This window comes from Dendropsophus ebraccatus, chromosome 7 (assembly GCF_027789765.1).
Source record: "Dendropsophus ebraccatus isolate aDenEbr1 chromosome 7, aDenEbr1.pat, whole genome shotgun sequence".
NCBI classification, from domain to species: domain Eukaryota; kingdom Metazoa; phylum Chordata; class Amphibia; order Anura; family Hylidae; genus Dendropsophus; species Dendropsophus ebraccatus.
In genome coordinates this window covers 133,547,936-133,566,591 of record NC_091460.1, presented here as the reverse complement: position 1 = coordinate 133,566,591, position 18,656 = coordinate 133,547,936, and the positions used below count along the sequence as shown (strand labels likewise).

At 42.0% G+C, this 18,656-nt stretch overlaps 1 protein-coding gene across 1 annotated transcript in view; it reads right to left on the bottom strand.

Annotated features, from left to right (window-relative positions):
* Positions 1-18,656, bottom strand: part of COL25A1 (collagen type XXV alpha 1 chain) — a 127,326-nt gene that overhangs the window by 92,491 nt on the left and 16,179 nt on the right. The window contains exons 5-10 of the mRNA XM_069976212.1: positions 17,604-17,663; positions 17,036-17,107; positions 14,648-14,764; positions 13,361-13,396; positions 7,111-7,137; positions 2,716-2,760 (exon numbers count right to left, since the gene is read on the bottom strand). Coding sequence (XP_069832313.1) covers positions 2,716-2,760; positions 7,111-7,137; positions 13,361-13,396; positions 14,648-14,764; positions 17,036-17,107; positions 17,604-17,663 — 357 coding nt within the window. The remainder of the gene's footprint in view (positions 1-2,715; positions 2,761-7,110; positions 7,138-13,360; positions 13,397-14,647; positions 14,765-17,035; positions 17,108-17,603; positions 17,664-18,656) is intronic.

Genomic DNA, 18,656 nt, shown 5'->3' with positions numbered 1-18,656 from the left:
GGACATAGCTCAGATGCTGGGCCGTTCTTCAATCATTTACAAACATGCCAGATATCTAGCCGACAAGGAAACCAACAGATAGGGGTTTTATCTGAACACTGTCTGCATGCATGGCTAGTGTTGGGGGGATTTGTTATCTATCTTGCTGAATATACAAATTGCTCGCTACAGTAGGTGGGATGTACTTCTCGTAAATTGAAAAAAAAAAATAATAATTTTGCAGAGCATATTTCGGCTGTATCTGTTGCATCCAGACTCGTCTTTCACAGGACTCTCTCCAGCCTGTTGATTGTCACCAAGGAAACCTTCATTATTAAACCTTCTTCAATAAAAGTTTGTGCCTTTGAGCAAGTGGAGAGACCCAACTACATCTAAGATAGGCTCATTGGATCCTCCAGTTGGATACGAGATCTCCACGGGGACTTAACCTTAAAGAAGCAGTTCGGAATTTGAAAAAGCCTCTTGACAAAGCAAATAGCGAAACGTGCGTCAAGGCGCACATGGTAATGGGGGTTTGTGACATTGGTCTGGCACAGGGCATTTGATGTGGGCTCATATGGGTCTGTAAAGGGATCTGATATTTATGTGCCTGACTTTAATCTAATTTATTTAACCTGTATACTGCTATCTAAACTACTATCTACCTCATTGCATTGGCACTTTATATATCTCCCAATGAGCGATCACTGCCATATAGGGATGGTCCGAACCTGCGGTTCGGGTTCGTATGAACCCGAACGCTCGGCAGCAGATTCCCGCTGTCTGCCCGCTCCGTGGAGCGGGCGCAAACAGTGGGAGGAATGCCTGGAAAACTGGGATACAGCCTATGGCTATGGCTGTATCCCAGTTTTCCAGGCGATCCTCCCGCTGGATCTGCCCGCTCCACGGAGCGGGCTGACAGCGGGAATCATTACCGAGGGTTCGGGTTCGGACGAACCCGAACCGAACTCGGTTCGGACCATCCCTACTGCCATATATTCAATTGTTCTACCTTTTTGCACTTGCACTTTATTTATACATACAGTAAGTTAATGTGGATATATGGTGACATGTGAGGTGGTATCTATTTATATAAAAATCTTCTTTACAGGTTTTGTGGGACAGTTTATGAATTTTCTATACATGGATGATATTTAATTTAATTATTAGATTTTCAATCATTTTCCCAAGGACCCTATCCATGCAAAATATTATTTCATACTATATTTGATTACAGTACTAATATTGATGACTTTGCCCCAGTTGCCCTATATGTTACGGTACCTAGTCCCCCCTTATTTTTATGGGTGTTTTTTAATTATTTGGATTTTTGTGACAATAAAAATGGATATTTAATATTTATCTTTTGTATGCTGCTTTTTATCATTTTGTTTTGAGGGTGGGAAATATAGGTGTTACGAGTAGGAACTTACCTGTCCCGATGCTTGCGGTGAGTGGTGGAACTCTCCTCGGGACTCCTGCCGGAAGTCTTTTTCCCCCGGTTGCTCGGGGGGAAAATGCCTGTCCCGGCTGATGGACTGGCTGCTTAGCCAATCAATGACTGGAGTAGCGTCCGTGTTGGTTGGATGCTAATTGATTGCTGCACCTATGTACTCCTTGTTATTCGCTACATTGCATGCAATCCATGGCTATGGAGTTTGGCTCAGAAAATCATCAATTTTTTTCCCCCTAACATGGGTGTTTTTTTACGATATGCATTTTTTAATTTTTGATCAGCTGAAGAGTGAGCCAGCAAACAAGCTCTATCACATGGGGCAATATCTGCCTTAGGCTAGGTTCACACTGCGTTTTCAGCATCCGTTTAACGGATCCGTTTTTTTTTAACGTCCAGAAAAATAGGGTCAGCAACGTTTTTTGGTCCGTTTTGGTCCGCCAAAAAAAAACGGATCAGTTTTTTTTTATAATGGAAGTCAATGGAAAACAGCTCAAGGGCCGCAGTTTGGAGACCCATGCTCTATATAAATACACAGCAATAAAGAAATTACCTGATCTATGTAACATCTTTTGCTTATTTAGTAAATAAACAGTCATCTCCTCCGTATTACATTCTGGAGACAGCTCCCGATTTCTAGAGTGGCTAGCCCTAACCCATTTTGTCTTTATTCCCCTGTGGTTAAACAGTAGCCACAGAGCTCTGCCTGAGTCTACACATCAGCTCATCATTCCTACCCTTGTCAGCAAGGGGAGAAGTTCGCTTCTCGGCTCAGGTTTCAAAGTGATTTTGGCACGCAACGGAACGATTTAGAGGGACACTGGATTTGGGAGAAGATTGAGCTGACGGATAACTAAAAAGGGCACAAATGTCTCTTCTGTCACCAAGTTCTCTTTGATATAATGTAAAACATATGCATGTGCGTTCAGTTACTAAAGTCTTAAAATAGTAACATATCCAGGCATAAAGTAGAGTTTAAGGAAAATCTGAAGTAGAAAATTTTTTTACACCTCACCAGGCAAAGGGGCTGAGCGTGACTATATAACATTATACTTGCATACAGGTTAAGTAGAGAGGTGCCATGTCTGGCCTATGACTCCCCATAACTCAAAAAAAGAGTAACCAGGCCCAATAATTTTTATTGGAGTATGTGGAGTGCCCTTATACTACAGCCCCATGTCTTTTGGGGTTTTTGAGGGATTCTCCATCAAAATTCAGCAAGTTTTCTGATATCACAATACGACACGGTGTAATGCAATGCACAACGTTATTTATTCTTTTACCTTGTCCCCGTCACTTCCCGGAGTTCCAGGCTCTCCGTCCGAACCCTATAAGTAAAACAATTTAGACAAATTTGTCAGCGTTCACAAGCAACAAAAACAAACAAATATATGCACATGAAACACCATGTAAATATAAAATATAGTCTTTTAATTTCAGTACATAATAGACTTGCTGAATGATGTGCCCATATAAATAACAGGGATTTTTATAAGAAGAGCCCGGATCATCATTTAATATTTATAAGCATAAAAATGCTAATTTGAACAATAAACTGAACTATAAAGATGGCACTAATAGATATGTAACGTAAACTGCAGCTCTGACTAGTAGAGGGGATATGAATACAGCAATATACAATGAAGTGACAGCTTTTGTTTTATTTTCGGAGTACTTGTCTTTTATAACATGTTATTATTGTGTAAAGAAATTTCCCTAGAATATCCTTATGTTTTCAAAAGACACATTTAACGGTGAAGTCCGGCCATTTTTGAAATCCTGCAGCCGGCAGGGGGGGAATTTGATAAAGAGTAAGGGCCCTATTCCACCGGACGATTATCGTTCAGATTATCGTAAAATCGTTCGAATCTAAACGATAATCGTTCGGTTGAAATGCAGTTAACGATTAATGACCGAACGAGAAATCGTTGATCGCTTTATAAGACCTAGACCTATTTTTATCGTTGCTCGTTCGCAAAACGTTCGCATTGAATAAGACATCGTTTGGTCGTTCGCAATAGATACGAACGCAATAGCGAATAAATAGCGAACACAAACTATCGCAATTACGATCATAAGTAACGATTATCGTTCCATGGAAATGAGTGAACGTTTTCAGGTCTTTCACAATAGCGGTCGTTTGAGATCGTTAATCGTTAACGATTATGCAAACGATAATCGTCTGGTGGAATAGGGCCCTAAGAACTTACCTCTCCCTGTGCCTGCGGTGAGCAGTGAGACCGGCCTCGGGACCCCTGCCGGAAGGCATTTTTCCCCGAGTTGTGGTGATGTCACGACTTGGGGGAAAATGTCTGTCCTGGCTGATAGACTTAGCCTTGGTCTCGGGTCCTCCACCGTACTCCAGGATCTCGGCGCTGTTCACATCACGACCTGGCTGATGGACTGGTCGCTCAGCTAGTCAGTGACTGGTGCAGGATGCTGCTAAACGGCCAGTCCATCAGCCGGGTCATGATGTGTACAGCGTTGAGATTCAGGAGCCCGGTGGGGGCCCAGGGCTGGTCCCACCGCTCACCACAGGCAATACCCATAAGAACACTGTATATACATATATCTTAAACTAAGGGCCCTATTACACGGCCTGATCTACAGGAGGAAGTGAGCGCTGAGCTCAGTTTTTGCTTCCTCCTCGTTCCCCGTTTGCTATAAGACGCACAGACATCGAGCAGAGAGGAGCGGGGGCGGGGGGGCTCGGGTCGGGTCACTGGTAGCTGCAGGGAAGGGGGGGCCTAGGTCAATCTGTAGATCATCCAGGTGGCCCATTGCAGAGAGCGGCGGTCTCCTGCTGCCGCTCCTATTACATGTTGCTATCATTGTTGGAATGATAGAACATGCTGAAAGACAAAGATCAGCCGACATCGTGCATCTTTTCAACATGAGCTATTACATGAAATGATTGTCGTACGGAACAGCTGGTAATCGGCAAAGTACGGCAGATAATCGTTTTGTGTAATAGGACCCTAAATCTTCAATTCCTTTTGAAAAACAGATATCTATAGGCAGCCATCAATCTATTTAGAGAATTAGCATTAAAGTGGTACAAAACTTCACCTTGCTTCTTCTTCACAATGCACTACAGTTCCTTAAAGTGTCACTGTCGTTTTTTTTGTTTGTTTGTTTTAGCAGAAATCAATAGTCCAGGCGATTTTAAGAAACTTTGTAATTGGGTTTATTAGGCAAATATGGCATTATCTGAATTCAAAAAGACTCCCCCCCCCTCCTCTCTTTCCTTCACTGCTCATTATCAGGAAATCTCGACTGTTTTACATCAGTCGGGCCCTGTCTGTTCTATAGAGAGGGGAGGGGGGAGGAGGGAGATTAGTCGCCAGCAGAGAACAAAGGATTACACAGCGACCTGTTTGAAAACGGATATTCAGAGGTCAGAGAGGTCAGTGCTGACTTCAGAAGAGATAGACCAGTGATGTAGCTGTAAATAAACTCTTTGTTGTCCTGTTTTGGTACCTCATCTCCCACCACCCCTTCCCTCTCCATAGAAAACCATGAAGAAAGGGGGGAGAGCTTCAAACTATATTTTTCGGCTAATAAACCCAATTACAAAGTTTCTTAAAATCGCCTGTACTATTGATTTCTGCAAAAAAAAAAAAAAAATTTAAAATTAAACGACTGTGACACTTTAAGGCATAACCATCACATCAAAATGGTGCTTGGTGCCATCGCCTTTCACTTATCCACCTCTCAGCTACAGGATGTAATGTGTTTATTTGAATGCCTCTCGTTCTGATACACCACATGATATAGTCAATTATTAAAGCATCTAAGCAACAGAAAACACATTCATGCTGGGAAGACCTATTTAACAGCCCCCACCTATGTTCCTTCCATTAACAGACCTATGCATAATGTGATTTTACTGACCAGAGACTTGGCATGAAGATACCGTCTGGCAGTATACTTCTACAGTAGCACATTGTAGCCGGCCAATAAATTACTTCCATGGTGACAGGAGTTAAAGTTCCTCTCACCTCTTTACTTAGGTCTCTCTGCAACCCTAGCAGTAATGATGAAAACACAAGGGACGTCCTTCGGGACAGATTGTCGGGTATACTTTCCCCAAATCCTCGGGGTCTCTCTACTCATTGAGCTTTATATAAAAGAAAACTAATAATCCTCACTGTTAAAGTGTCACTGTCGGTTTTTTTTTGCAGAAATCAATAGTCCAGGCAATTTTAAGAAACTTTGTATTTGGGTTTATTAGGCAAATATTCCATTATCTGCATTTAAAAAGCCTTTCCCTAGGTCCCCCCCCCCCCTACTCTCTCTCACTCAGTCTTGTTTACATCAGTCGGATCCTGTCTAACATATAGAGAGGGGAGGGGGGAGATTAGTCACCAGCAGAGCACAGAGACCAAAGGATTACACAGTGGGAGCTGTGTGAAAGCTGCTATTCAGAGGTCAGAGAGGTCAGTGCTGACTTCAGAGGAGATAGCCCGGTGATGTAGTTGTAAATTAACTCTTTGTTGTCCTGTTTTGGTGCCTCATCTCCCTCCACCCCTCCCCTCTCCATAAGAGAACGATGAAGACAGGGGGGGAGAGCTTCAAACTGCTTTTTCATGATAAAAATGCATTTTTCAGCTATTAAACTCTATTACAAAGTTTCTTAAAATCGCCTGTACTCTTGATTTCTGCAAAATTAAACAACAGTGACACTTTAAATCATTAAGTGAAATCACTGGCAGTAATACTTTCTTACCACATGTAATGTGATGTCACCTTGTATCAACCGCACTCAATGGCGCACTCACTTTATCAAAGTCAATCTTATGACATATCAAATTTAAAGGGGAACTATTATAAATCTACCATTTTGATATGTCCCTATTGCAAAGGGGACGCCAAGGAGAAAGGTATGTCTCTTACCTTCCTCCTTGGCGCCGTTCCGGTGCAGTTAGTAGTTTGCTCCATGGTCCTGTAAGACCTTTAGGAGCACTGCCCGCACTAATGTATAATATAATAATAATAATAATAATAAACTAATACGCTAATTTACAGTTTTCCTTAGGATTTAACACGTTTCAATAAGAAACCGCTACACTGCTAAATTGACGTTTTTATTTCAAGAATGTTTAGTATCAGATTAATAGTGCCATCAAATAAATCTTGGGCTTGCTCCATCAACCTGTAGCAGACGCGGCTCCTGATGAGTGCTAATGACACGGAGAGCAGAGGAATTGCCTTCTCCGATTACCTTAGAATCAGGAAGACACTTAAATGCCACCTCAGAGCAGCCTTCATTTATCAACGAGGCAAAATATAATATTTCCCAATTTCTTAACCGAATCCTATATCAATGTTAAATGACATTGTAAATTCGAAATTTTATCTAACAGGGAAAAAAAAGTTTGATTTTCTCAAGTTGCCTGTCATGTCTCGCTGGAAAACCCAAGGAACCTTTTAACCTCCAGTTTAGCAGACAGATTGAAAACAGTCTGCTCTGAGCCGCTTGAGGTTCCCATGATGGAGGAAATTAGAAATCTTAAGTCTCACATTAAACAGCAGCATTTTGGGAAAGCAAACTTTATAGACTAAACTAACAGCCTGACTGTGGTCTACAGTAGCCATTCCTGAACTGCCTGCCCGGGATCTAGTTTGGCGAGGAGCGAGGTAATGACTTCTACAGAAGTTACAGTGTAGTATCTTACCTTTTGTCCAGGAGGCCCCATTGGACCCTGAAAAAGAAATATTGTTTACTGGCACAATAAAAAAATATTATATGGTAAATGCAATTTAATAGTCCGATTATAATTTCACAAATAAAAAATAAAAAATCCAATTCACTTTTTACAGGATTAAAACAGCACTTGCTCCGCTAAGATCATATTTCCCAGATATCCCGACATGTAAACAAACACTTGTCAAGTAGTTTCGTAACAGGCTGTCCTATAAATTGTATATTATATTACAATGTTTATAGGCTTAGTCCAGAGCTCAGTACATTTAAATGTTTCAGTTCTTCCAGGATAAAAAAAAAAAAGGAAAAAAAGAATGGGAGCAAAACCAATCAGAATAAAAAAGATCTCTGTAACCTCTAAGAATGTAATAAAAAAAAAAAAAAATTAGTTGGCAGGTCTTTGTGACTCACCAAAGGTTCATAAGGAGGAGACTGACTTGCCATTTACACTTTCATAATCTCATAGTCCAGCCCTTAAAGGAGAAGTTCAGCGGATTATAAGGTTATAAGCAATTATTACAAGCACTAATTTACCTCTCCCAGTGACCATGGTGAGTGGCAAGACCCCTGCTCTGGGATCTCCAGAGTTGACACATCACCACCAAGCTGATGGGAGCCACTCAGCCAGTCAGTGATTGGGGCGGGACGCCACTCCAGTTACTGATTGGCTGAACGGCCAGTCACTCAGATGGGACAGGCTTTTTCCCTCGAGTCGTGATGCTTTCCGGTGGGGGTCCCAAGGCCGGTCCTAGCGCTCACCACAGGCAGAGTAGAGGTAAGTTAGTATTTGTAATCAATTTGCCCCTGCCAGCTGCCGGATTTGGCCGGACAAAGAAGAAAAGTTTTGATTTGTCAGAGGCACCTCTCAAAACTTTTGATGGGTCTGGATCAGAAGAACAAGCCGAGAGAGGTGTGTGCACAGCTAATACACTCCTGGCTCTGCATCACGTGATCTAGACAGACTTTCAATTTAAGTCTATGGGTCTGTCTGGGCCATAGATACAGAGGAGCACACAGCAACACGGTGGTCTCCCCGATTGTTCTAGTAATCAGGGTCTGAACATTCAACCACTGACAGGTACCCTTTAAGAACCTCCAAGACACAAGTACTTGTATTTGAGGGCTACTCAGGGAATTGGACGAACGTCAATACTTGGAACAGCCACTATTAAATGTACGGAGCTGTGCCTAGTAAGCAATGAAGAGGCTGCTGTTCTCGAAGGAACGATGTGACTACTTAAATCAGGTGATCAGTGTTGGGTGGTATGAGTTGAGCCTCCACCACACTGAAACTGATGGACTTCCCTAAAGACAGGCCATCAAAGCCCAGGAAAACACCTTTAAGCAACGTCAAACCATTTTCTGTGTTCTCTGATAAACAGTGTAATTTACAAGAACACGGCGTTGAATAAGTTATTTCCAGGTCAAGGTACACTGAGGTGTTACTAAGAAACAGACATGCTATGTGGTGAATAAACAAGAGGCTGTTCTTCTGAATGAGCCACAAATGAAGACCATGGCTGAATGGAAAACCGCTTCTGGTGGAGACAACTTCCGTAAGGCAACATAACATAATTCATCTAAATAACTTAAAGATGGTTGGAGCATCACTGTGGTATGGATCATAGAAAGGCTCCCTAGTCTCCTACATCCTCTGGAAGAACATCAGAAACCACTTCATTTGGTTCAGGGTTGGGCTTGTTGGCACCGCATGAAAGATGAACGCATCCATTCATTTCTCAGAATTCCAATGAGGTTCCTTCATCTGTCCACTGAACTCTGGTGACATGCTTGGAAGCACTTTGGGAACTTTTCCGCTGGTAAGTATTACTAAGCAAAGATATTCTATACACAGCACATGTAGGGTAAGAGTAAAGTATCAGGTAATAATGCAGGATATGCTTCGAGAAAAGCCGATAAAAGATGAGAGCAGATGGTCCTCCGTTTTGGCAAGTTTTTCAATGGACCACGCACTTCCAAAATGAAGCAAAATCCGATATAAGACTGCAATAACATGTGCTTACAAGGGGCTGTAATAATATCACATTGATATGATGGAGGCTATGCTATTAAATGGCAGAAATTGGCCATAGGCATGACTAGTAATCTTCAGCATGTCCATAGAGTACTGGTGATCTTTCACATTGTGCTTATAAATGGTAATAAACAATATATCATTTTTTAATCTCTTAATGGGACCAGCAATTTTGCAATTTTTCTTATTTACACCACTGGTTGTGCAGGATCACGTGCAGTGATACGAAATATATTTATATTAATTGTGGTTTACATTTTTTTCTATTTGAACTTTTACTAGGAAAGGTTTTTTTTTTTTTTTTTTTTTTTTTTTTTTAGGTTTAGCATAGCATTATTCAGCTAGATCGGTGCTTTGTCGGTAAAGTCTGCCTCAGGCACACTAAGGGTATGTTCACACTGGGCAATACAGGTGGAATTCTGTGGCGGAGCTCTCAGTGTGTCGAAAGGATGGCTCATGTGCCTCCGCTCTCCGCCACTCTCCATTCAAAGAATTGACGCTGGGGAAGCAGAGACGTGCGAGCCATCCCATCGACACACTGAGGCAGGCAGGATTCTGCCACGGAATTCCACCTGTATTACTCAGTGTGAACATACCCTTACTCAGTAGAGTCACTTTGGCTCTAACAGATGACTAATAAAGGCCAGCAGCTGCCATGGTAATCATTAGGCAACCCCCGATAATGTTACGGAAGTGCACTTTTTAATGAACACACCTGAGATGTGACAGTTAAAAGTCCATGGAGTCGTAAATGGGTTTTCCAGGATTTAAAAAAAAAAAAAAAATAAGGCTAACAGCAGGGAATAGATAAAAAAATAAAAACAAAGCAATACTAACCTGATACATCCCCTGCTGCTCCAGCACCACCTCTCCAGTGGTCATGCATATGACAATTATTTTCGGGCGTTTTTTGCAAACAGCGCACATTGTTTTGTAGTTGTTCGCACACAGTTCTTCTTTTTTCACCGACCTTTCACCGTTTTTACCATTAAATTTGATGGACTTTCAATTAAAGATAATTTACCAACAGCCGTCATTGCACTGACGGGCGGCCAAACAAACAGCAAATTGACATAATTTTTTTCTTTTCAAAAACGGAGAGGAAAAAACTAAGTGGGAACATGGCCTGCAAAAATTTATTGAAGAACACTAAAGCCCACGTTGCAAGCCACTGAAAATGCCTCTAATTTATTCCCACTAGTCCATATCAATCCTAGTTTGTATCTATAGACAAGTACTATACTATAACTGAAACTGCCTCTTCACATTTTGAGAAAAGAACATCACACTATCCATATTACGAGAGAAGACCATGTGGTCACTGACCACACATCTAATCGCCCATGGATGTACATGAAGCCATAGGCTTTGCTGATTGCCATCCAACATTTTCAAATATCAGATGATCGAGTTAAACATTTTTTGCTCTCGAGCCAACAAGCTGCTTTGGTCTACGGACTTCAAAAAATTAAGGAAATTGCTGCAAAGGAACAGACATAGAAAGTAGTGTAATGTAAGTGTCAGATATCATAAATATTACTTAAATAGTACATTATATTGAGACTTAGCAGCTTTAAACCTTTCCATCGAGGAAGCTGAGGTAGGCCAATATTAACCTGAATTGTAAGGAAAACACATTATCAATTAAAACCTGGAAACTCTAATCTCTTGCCAAGGGATGGACGTTAAATGCTCCGCAGTTATAAAAACAAGTAGAGCACAAAATAAATAAGGCAGTTAAAATAATATACAGTTAGTAGAGACGAAAAAAAAGAAGCCAGTTGGCCTTGTGTAAGCATATTGAACATGCGGAGCTTTATGAAGCTTAACACCTTACGACCGATCCACTTTCCTGGAACGTACTGCAGTAAACAATAATACTTTGGAGTCTAACCACACGGTATCAGTACAAGAACTCGATCCATCATCATAATACCTCATCATTAATCTGAGAAACTCCAAAAATATGGAAAATGTTCAAACTGATAGACTACTACTGGAAATAAGATTTGTCACCTTTTTGAACTTTAAATATGGCTCCACCACTTCACTTCAGTTGCATCTTCATCTATTAAAGGGGAACTCTGGGCATTCACAATTTTTAATATATTGTTGCAGCTACGTAGAAAATAGTAAACAGCCTATTCTCGCCTACTACACTCCCTCAAGTGTCCTCCTGTCACGTCTTAGGACCCCTAGCTGAATCTTCTGGCCACTACGTCTAAGGGCCCTACTACACCAACAGATATCTGACCAATTTATCTGACAAATTTTTTAAGCCAAAACCGGGAACAGACTATAAACAGGGAACAGGTCATAAAGGAAAGACTGGGATCTACTCTCTTTTTAAATCCATTCCTGGCTTTGGCTTAAAGAATGTGTCAGATAAATTGGTCAGAAATCTGTTGGTGTAATAGGGCCCTAAGACCAAGGGCCCTATTACACCAAAAGATGTCTGACAGATTATCTGACAGTTTTTTTTCAGCCAAAATCAGGAAAAGACTATAAACAGAGAACAGGTCGTAAAGATAAGACTGAGATTTCTCCTCTTTTCAAAACCATTCCTGGCTTTGGCTGAAAAAATCTGTAAAATAATCTGTCAGGTAATCTTTTGGTGTAATAGGGTCTTAAGGGCCGATTTGGCCAATTATTGCTCCATGTAAAAGAGACAACGATCAGTCAATGACAACGATCATTAACTAATCCTTGATTTAAGTTTGAAGCCTGATCTCACTGATCGTCGCTCGTTTGCAGCCGCCAGCAAATTGTTGCATGTAAAAGGACAAAGTGATAATCGGTGTAATAAAGACAACGATCAGCCGATGAAACGATCGACTGATCGTTGGTTTAGGTTTGGTCCTAAAATCATCTGGCGACAACCACGGATCGCTATGTAATAGCGATGCGTGGCTTATGATTCCCCAAACACCTGACACCTTAATCTACCCGCTCCCAACCTTGTCCCCTGTGCTCTGCAGTTTCCCGGTCCTGCCGGAAGCAGCGTCTGAGCAGCCTATTAGCTGACAGGCCGCTAAGACACTGCTGGGACTGGTAGGCTGCGGAGCACAGGAGAAAAGACCAGAAGTGGGGTGAAGTAAGGTGTTAGGTGTTTGAGCCAAGGCTGCATGGACATCCCTAACTATGTCCATGCAGCCCTTACTACCCGATAATCGGGCCATCTAATAGGTCCAGTAAACAAGCGCTGATCTAGCAGATCGGCGCTCGTTTAATTAAATGATGGGGCCGTAGTCAGCCCGTTTAATAGTACCCTAACCTATCTCAGCAGTGACAGCCTACTGACAGCCAATCACTGGCCATGGCTCTGTTCTGCGTCAGTCAGTGATTGGCTGAGAGGGCTGTCACTGCCAAGACAAGACAGTCTCAGAAGTAGCATCCAGAACGTTCGGTGGGGGACCCAAAGACATCACAGGAGGACTCCCAGGAGAGCATGTTAGGTAAAAATAGGCTATATATTATTTTCTGTGCAGCCCCAGCAATATATCAAATAATATATATGCCTGGAGTACCCCTTTAAATAAACTTGCATACAACAAACATTTCAGGATTATGACTCCTTTATCAGATTATTTGATTTTTGTGGATTCCCAAAATATGTTATTGTGTTTTGTGCCTTTTTTCTTCCCTATGCATCTCCAGTCATTAGATGGGCCCTCTTATAAGAAACTCCCAGTTGGCAAGCAGCCCTCTCTTATACCTTATACATTTTGCCTACAATCCATAATGTAGATTACATGTTTACATTTAGTGCCTTTCAGGTGAGAGTTCAATACCCAGGGATACAGATCTAGGTGGAACCCTGCTCATTTTAAGGCTATGCTCACACAACGTACTGTTTTTGAAAAGAACGGCCATTGTTTTCCATTAAAACAACGGCCGTTCTTTTCATACTGCAATGAAATGCATTGAAGTCAATGGAACAATGGCCTTTGTTTTCATACAATGAATTGAACAACGGCCGTCGTTTTGAATGCAAAACAATGGCCGTTGTTTAATGCATTGTGTGAAAACAACAGCTGTTATTCCATTGACTTCAATGCATTTCATTGCAGTAGGAAAAGAAAGACCGTTGTTTTAATGGAAAAAATAAAACACTGTGTGAACATAGCCTAACAGTGTCACACAAGTCGCCCAACGTGTTAGTAATAAACAGAGGAACTCTACTTACGATTAAGCCTTGTTCACCTGGTCTTCCTGGTTCCCCCTAAAAAAAGAATAAGAACAAAAACAGGAATATAACGATCTGCTTCATTATTTTATTACACCTGGCGAGTCACCATGAACTGGCGATGATCTCCAGCAGACATTGAGTACTTTACAATGGGTTTTAAAAATGACTTAAAATCCTTTTACGAGAACTACTAGCCAAATGTCTATATGTTTATAGACGAACCCTCGAATAGTTTACTGTCTACACACAAAGAACGAATCGTAAACCCTTCCTCTCAAGCCACAGAAAGAAAATCTTAATATACGGAATAATCCTGCAATACAATAATATATCTCACTAATAAAAACATATATAGCTTTATAGTAACTACAGTGTAATTGTAGGTGAAGGAAATACTGTTTGGATAAGAGGATACAACAAATGCTTTATCAATTTCTATAGCAAATTAAATAGATGATTGAATTTTCAAACTCATCATTCACAATAGCAAAACTATACTGTACATTAAAGGGGTTGGCCACTTTATAGTAAAATAGTTCAGTGTACAGTAGAGATGAGCGAACCTCGAGCATGCTCGAGTCTATCCGAACCCGATCGTTCGGCATAGCGGGGGCTGCTGAAGTTGGATAAAGCCTTTAAGCTGCCTGGAAAACATTAATACATGGATATGTTTTCCACATAGCCTTAGGGCTTTATCCAAGTTTAGCAGCCCCCGCTATGCCGAAGGCTCGGGTTCGGATAGACTCGAGCATGCTCGAGGTTTACTCATCTCTAGTGTACAGTATTAGTAAGTGTCCATACTGCATATACTGACAGCAGCTTCCTGTGTACCTCATAGAACTTAAATCAGACTTCCCTCCTCAAGACTGTGCTGTCCTGCTCTGTGGTGAGTCTGTCTATAAGATGGCTGACATGGAGGAGCATGTGGCCATGCCCCGCCTCCAGTGTCGACCACTAAGCCTGTATATGCCTATGGAGGATGCTGGAGGCGGGACATGGTCACATGCTCCTCCATGACGGCCATCTTAAGGACAGAATCACCACAGAGCAGGACAGCACAGCCTGGAGGAGAAGAGCATGAATTTAGCTCTATGAGGTACACAGGGAGCTGCTGTCAGTAAGTAATGTGAATACACTTACTTATACTACACACAAAACAATTGTCATATTTATTATAAAAATTGGCAGATATGGTACATTGGTACATATGAACATTTTAAATACATTTTATTGCATTCTCTCTACAGATATAGTGCCACACATTGCGGGAAAGTGTTGACTTACTGGAACTCCAGATAATCCTCTTGGCCCATCTTTACCAGTGTCACCTGGAGGACCCCTGGGACCTGGTGGTCCGGGGGGGCCTGGTGGGCCTGGTGGCCCTGCCTGTCCTTGATCCCCCTTAATAACGAGCAGATAGTTAGAATATCTTAGCAACAATATTTATCAGACGTACATTGCACTGGGTTCCTACTGTTTACTGAACGCCTAAGAAATGAAGCGTGAACAGCTAAATACAATAAAACAAATGACCAGAGAACATGATTCTTCTTGCATTGCTATCTCTGAATACTTTTATTGTTTAATCAAAAATTCATTGGCCAAAAATGCATAGTTCAGTCAGGGCAAGCAAAGAATTTAGACAGGTGGGATTTCAAGTTTACCTTTCACCATAACAACTGTATTCAATGCACAGACTATAAATGTAGCAAACTAAACATATTACTGCTCAGAAACCTATTACAGAGTATCATCAGGTTTGTTGGTTTAGTGTCTGTTGCTTACGGTTTATGATACGCCTGAGCACCTGTAATCCCACCTCTGCTTGCCTGAGGCATTGCAAGCCATGCACTGTGCAAGAAGGCAATAGGACAGGCAGAATTTGGCAGAAGTAACAGAAGGCAAAGATTGAAATTCAATGTCTTCTATGAAACAAGTTTCCAAGGACTCTAACAAGATCAAGGGTGTCAAACTCGCAGCCCCCCCGGCAAAGTTACAATTGCCATCATGACTGGACAGCCAAAGCTGTCACTGTTGTTACAAAAAAACGTTTGACATAGACACACCATCAAACCAACAATCCAATCACAAAGGGTAGAGAGTAGCCTTCTTGTCAGAAGATATGGGATGCACGCCAGAGGGTCTCCAATCCCAAATGAAGACCGTATGATATCCAGTAATGAAGTTGTCTGACTGCATCCAGTAGTGCAAACGAGATCAAATTTATTCAAGCAACAGACATAGTGGCAACGTTTCGACCTCTCTCTGGGTCTTTCTCAAGTCTGGCTTGAGAAAGACCGAGATAGGACGAAACGTTGCCACTGTGTATGTTGCTTGAATAAATTTCATCTGGTGTACATTACTGGATGCTGTTGAGTAACTTAATTTGTGGATGTCAGAGATCTGCAAAGGTTTTGATCGGTCCGGGTCTGAGTGTTCATACCCATACCGATCGGGAGAACGAGCAGGGAGAAGACGCACTGCAGCGCCTAAAATCTTCACTCCCTAGAGCTCCATTATAAGTCCGACTCTTTTTGCAAACTTAGAGTGGACGTGCTGCAGTGTAGTCTCCTCCCCGCTCGTTCTCCCGATCGGTACAGTATGAACACTCAGACTGGTCCCAAGACATGTCAAACGTTTTTTGTAATGACAGTGACAGTTTAAAGGGGACCTGTCACCCCGGCTGCCGAGGTGGAGCCCCTTATGCTTATCCCCCTCTCGAAGTCCCGGTCCCGGACTCCATCCTGCTGCTGAGAAATCCTCGTCGTAAGCCGTGCGCTCCAGTCTGCTCCAGTCATTCTCTATGGGCGTTGGACTCATCTCTGGAGAGCACGTGCACGGCTTCCGGCCAGGATTTCTCAGCGGCAGGACAGGGTCCGGGACCGGGACTTCGATGAAGGGTTAAGTATAAGGGGCTCCACCGGGGGGGGGGGGGGGGGTTTGAGCAGGCTTCACCCCGGCAGCCGGGGTGACGGATCTCCTTTAAGCTGTCTTGTCATTGTGAGAGTTGTAACAATAGTTGGGGGGCTGTGAGTTTGACACTTATGATCAAGATTGTGAAAAATTTCCATCAAGACCGTAAAAAAGTCACGTGTCAGTATTGAAGCCGTTATAAATTACCGCTGCTTTTTCCACCGGAAAATCACACTTGTTCACGGGTAGAGATGAGCGAACCGGGTTCAGGTTCGAGTCCATCCGAACCTGAGCGTTCAGCATTTGATTAGCGGGGGCTGCTGAAGTTGGATAAAGCTCTAAGGTTGTCTGGAATACATGGATACAGCCAATGACTATATCCATGATTTCCACATAGCCTTAAGCCTTTATCCAAGTTCAGCAGCCCCCGCTAATCAAATGCCGAAAGTTCCGGTTCGGATGGACTCGAGCATGCTCCAGGTTCGCTCATCTCTATTCACGGGCAATGTCTGAATTTGAAGCTCAGCTCCACTCATGTGAATGGAACTGGGTTGCAATATCACACCCAACCCGTGGACAGGTGTGATGCTTCAAGTGTAAGCAGTAACGTTTTTATAACTTTTATAAGATTTTCCAAAATGTTTAAACTTTTCATGTTTTTATTCCCGAACTAAAATATTAACTACAATATTAGCTAAAAATATTTTATTTATGTCTAAATTGTAGAGAGTAGTTTTTCCTATAACACTTTTGCACTACCTTAATCAGTCGGCGTTTAATGAGCTGCTGATCGGCAGAGAGAAAGCCGTGATTGATCTTAGGAAACACCATCTGATCAGTTTACGTCAAGTCAAAGGTTGTAGTTCAGAGATGAGAAAGTTGAAGGACAGACATCAGAAGGCCCGTAGAAAGAAATAGAGACATAAGCATTAGAAATATCATGTATGGCGGAGTACACACTGGCAGCTTGTAGCAGAGGGAACCTGTGCTTATCCGCCAGCTTTATAATATTTATTCTTTTGTTAGAACTTATTGGAGATTTGTGCTCAGTACTGGCTATGGGATGGTTGGTAGTAATTATATTTTAGCTGCTTTGGTTGGCACAGATTCCCACGACAAGGTGCCAGCAGTACTGTCCATGCAGTCAGAGACTCCAGGCAGCATTGTGTGAAACAATAAACCATAATTAGAAAAATAAGTTTTGGTTTGAATAAAATTAAAAAAAATATATGAAAAAATTATGAAAAATAAACAATTGACTATTTTTTGTTCACGTTTTCTGCTACTGGACTCCTGACTGGACATAGGCACATCATCATCCACAAACCTTGACGGTGAGGATCTGATTACTATGGAGAGCGGCCATTGTGGGGTAGCCTGGCAAACCCTGGGGACACAACATAACATAGCACCAAAACAGAACGACACAAATACAGTACACCACAAAGACAATATACTGTGGATTATGGACAAAGGTAAGTACGGTTGTTACAGCTGTACGGTTAATGATAAATGAAAGACAATACGCCTGGGTTACGACTTCCTTTGTCCGAGTATCTCTCATTCTATGTGTTGTGATTTATGCACTGTGCAGAACTTTAAAGGATGGGGATTTGCTATCTGTAAAGCTATTAGTAATAGTCATTATATATCATATTATAGATCAGAAACAGAAACCCCTCCCTCTCTCTTTTTTAGATATATGGAGATTTATCAAACATGGTGTAAAGTGAAACTGGCTCAGTTGCCCCCGGCAACCAATCAGATTCCACTTTTCATTCCTCACAGACTCTTTGGTAAATGAAAGGTGGAATCTGATTGGTTGCTAGGGGCAACTGAGCCAGTTTCACTTTACACCATGTTTGATAAATCTCCCCCATTATCCTAAAAGCAATACTTACAGGAGAATAACTGATGGATCATGGCAAGGTTTTATACAGTCAAGCTGAGTTTTTTCTGTCTACTGTAAATACAGGAGCAGTAAGGGCCTATAGCAAGGGAGGGGAACCTTAGCTCCACAGCTGTTGCAAAACTACAACTCCCATCATGCCTGGACAGCCAATGCTTTAGCTTTGGCTGTCCATGCATGATGGGAGTGGTAGTTTTGCAACAGCTGGAGAGCCAAGGTTCCCAACCCCTGCACTATAGACTTGTTTCTGTACAGTTTTGCGTATAAGCTCTAAATAATGCACAGATATAAGATATATTTTCCCCTATACATCCTAAGGCTATGTTCACACACTGTATAAGACCAGCCGTTCTGTGACCCGGCCAGTCTCAAAAAAGATTATTGTACTGCAGTACCAGCCGGATGATCTTTTGGGCCGCTGACTTCTGATGCCCGCATTTGTACTCCCCACTGCACACTATGGAGCGTGCG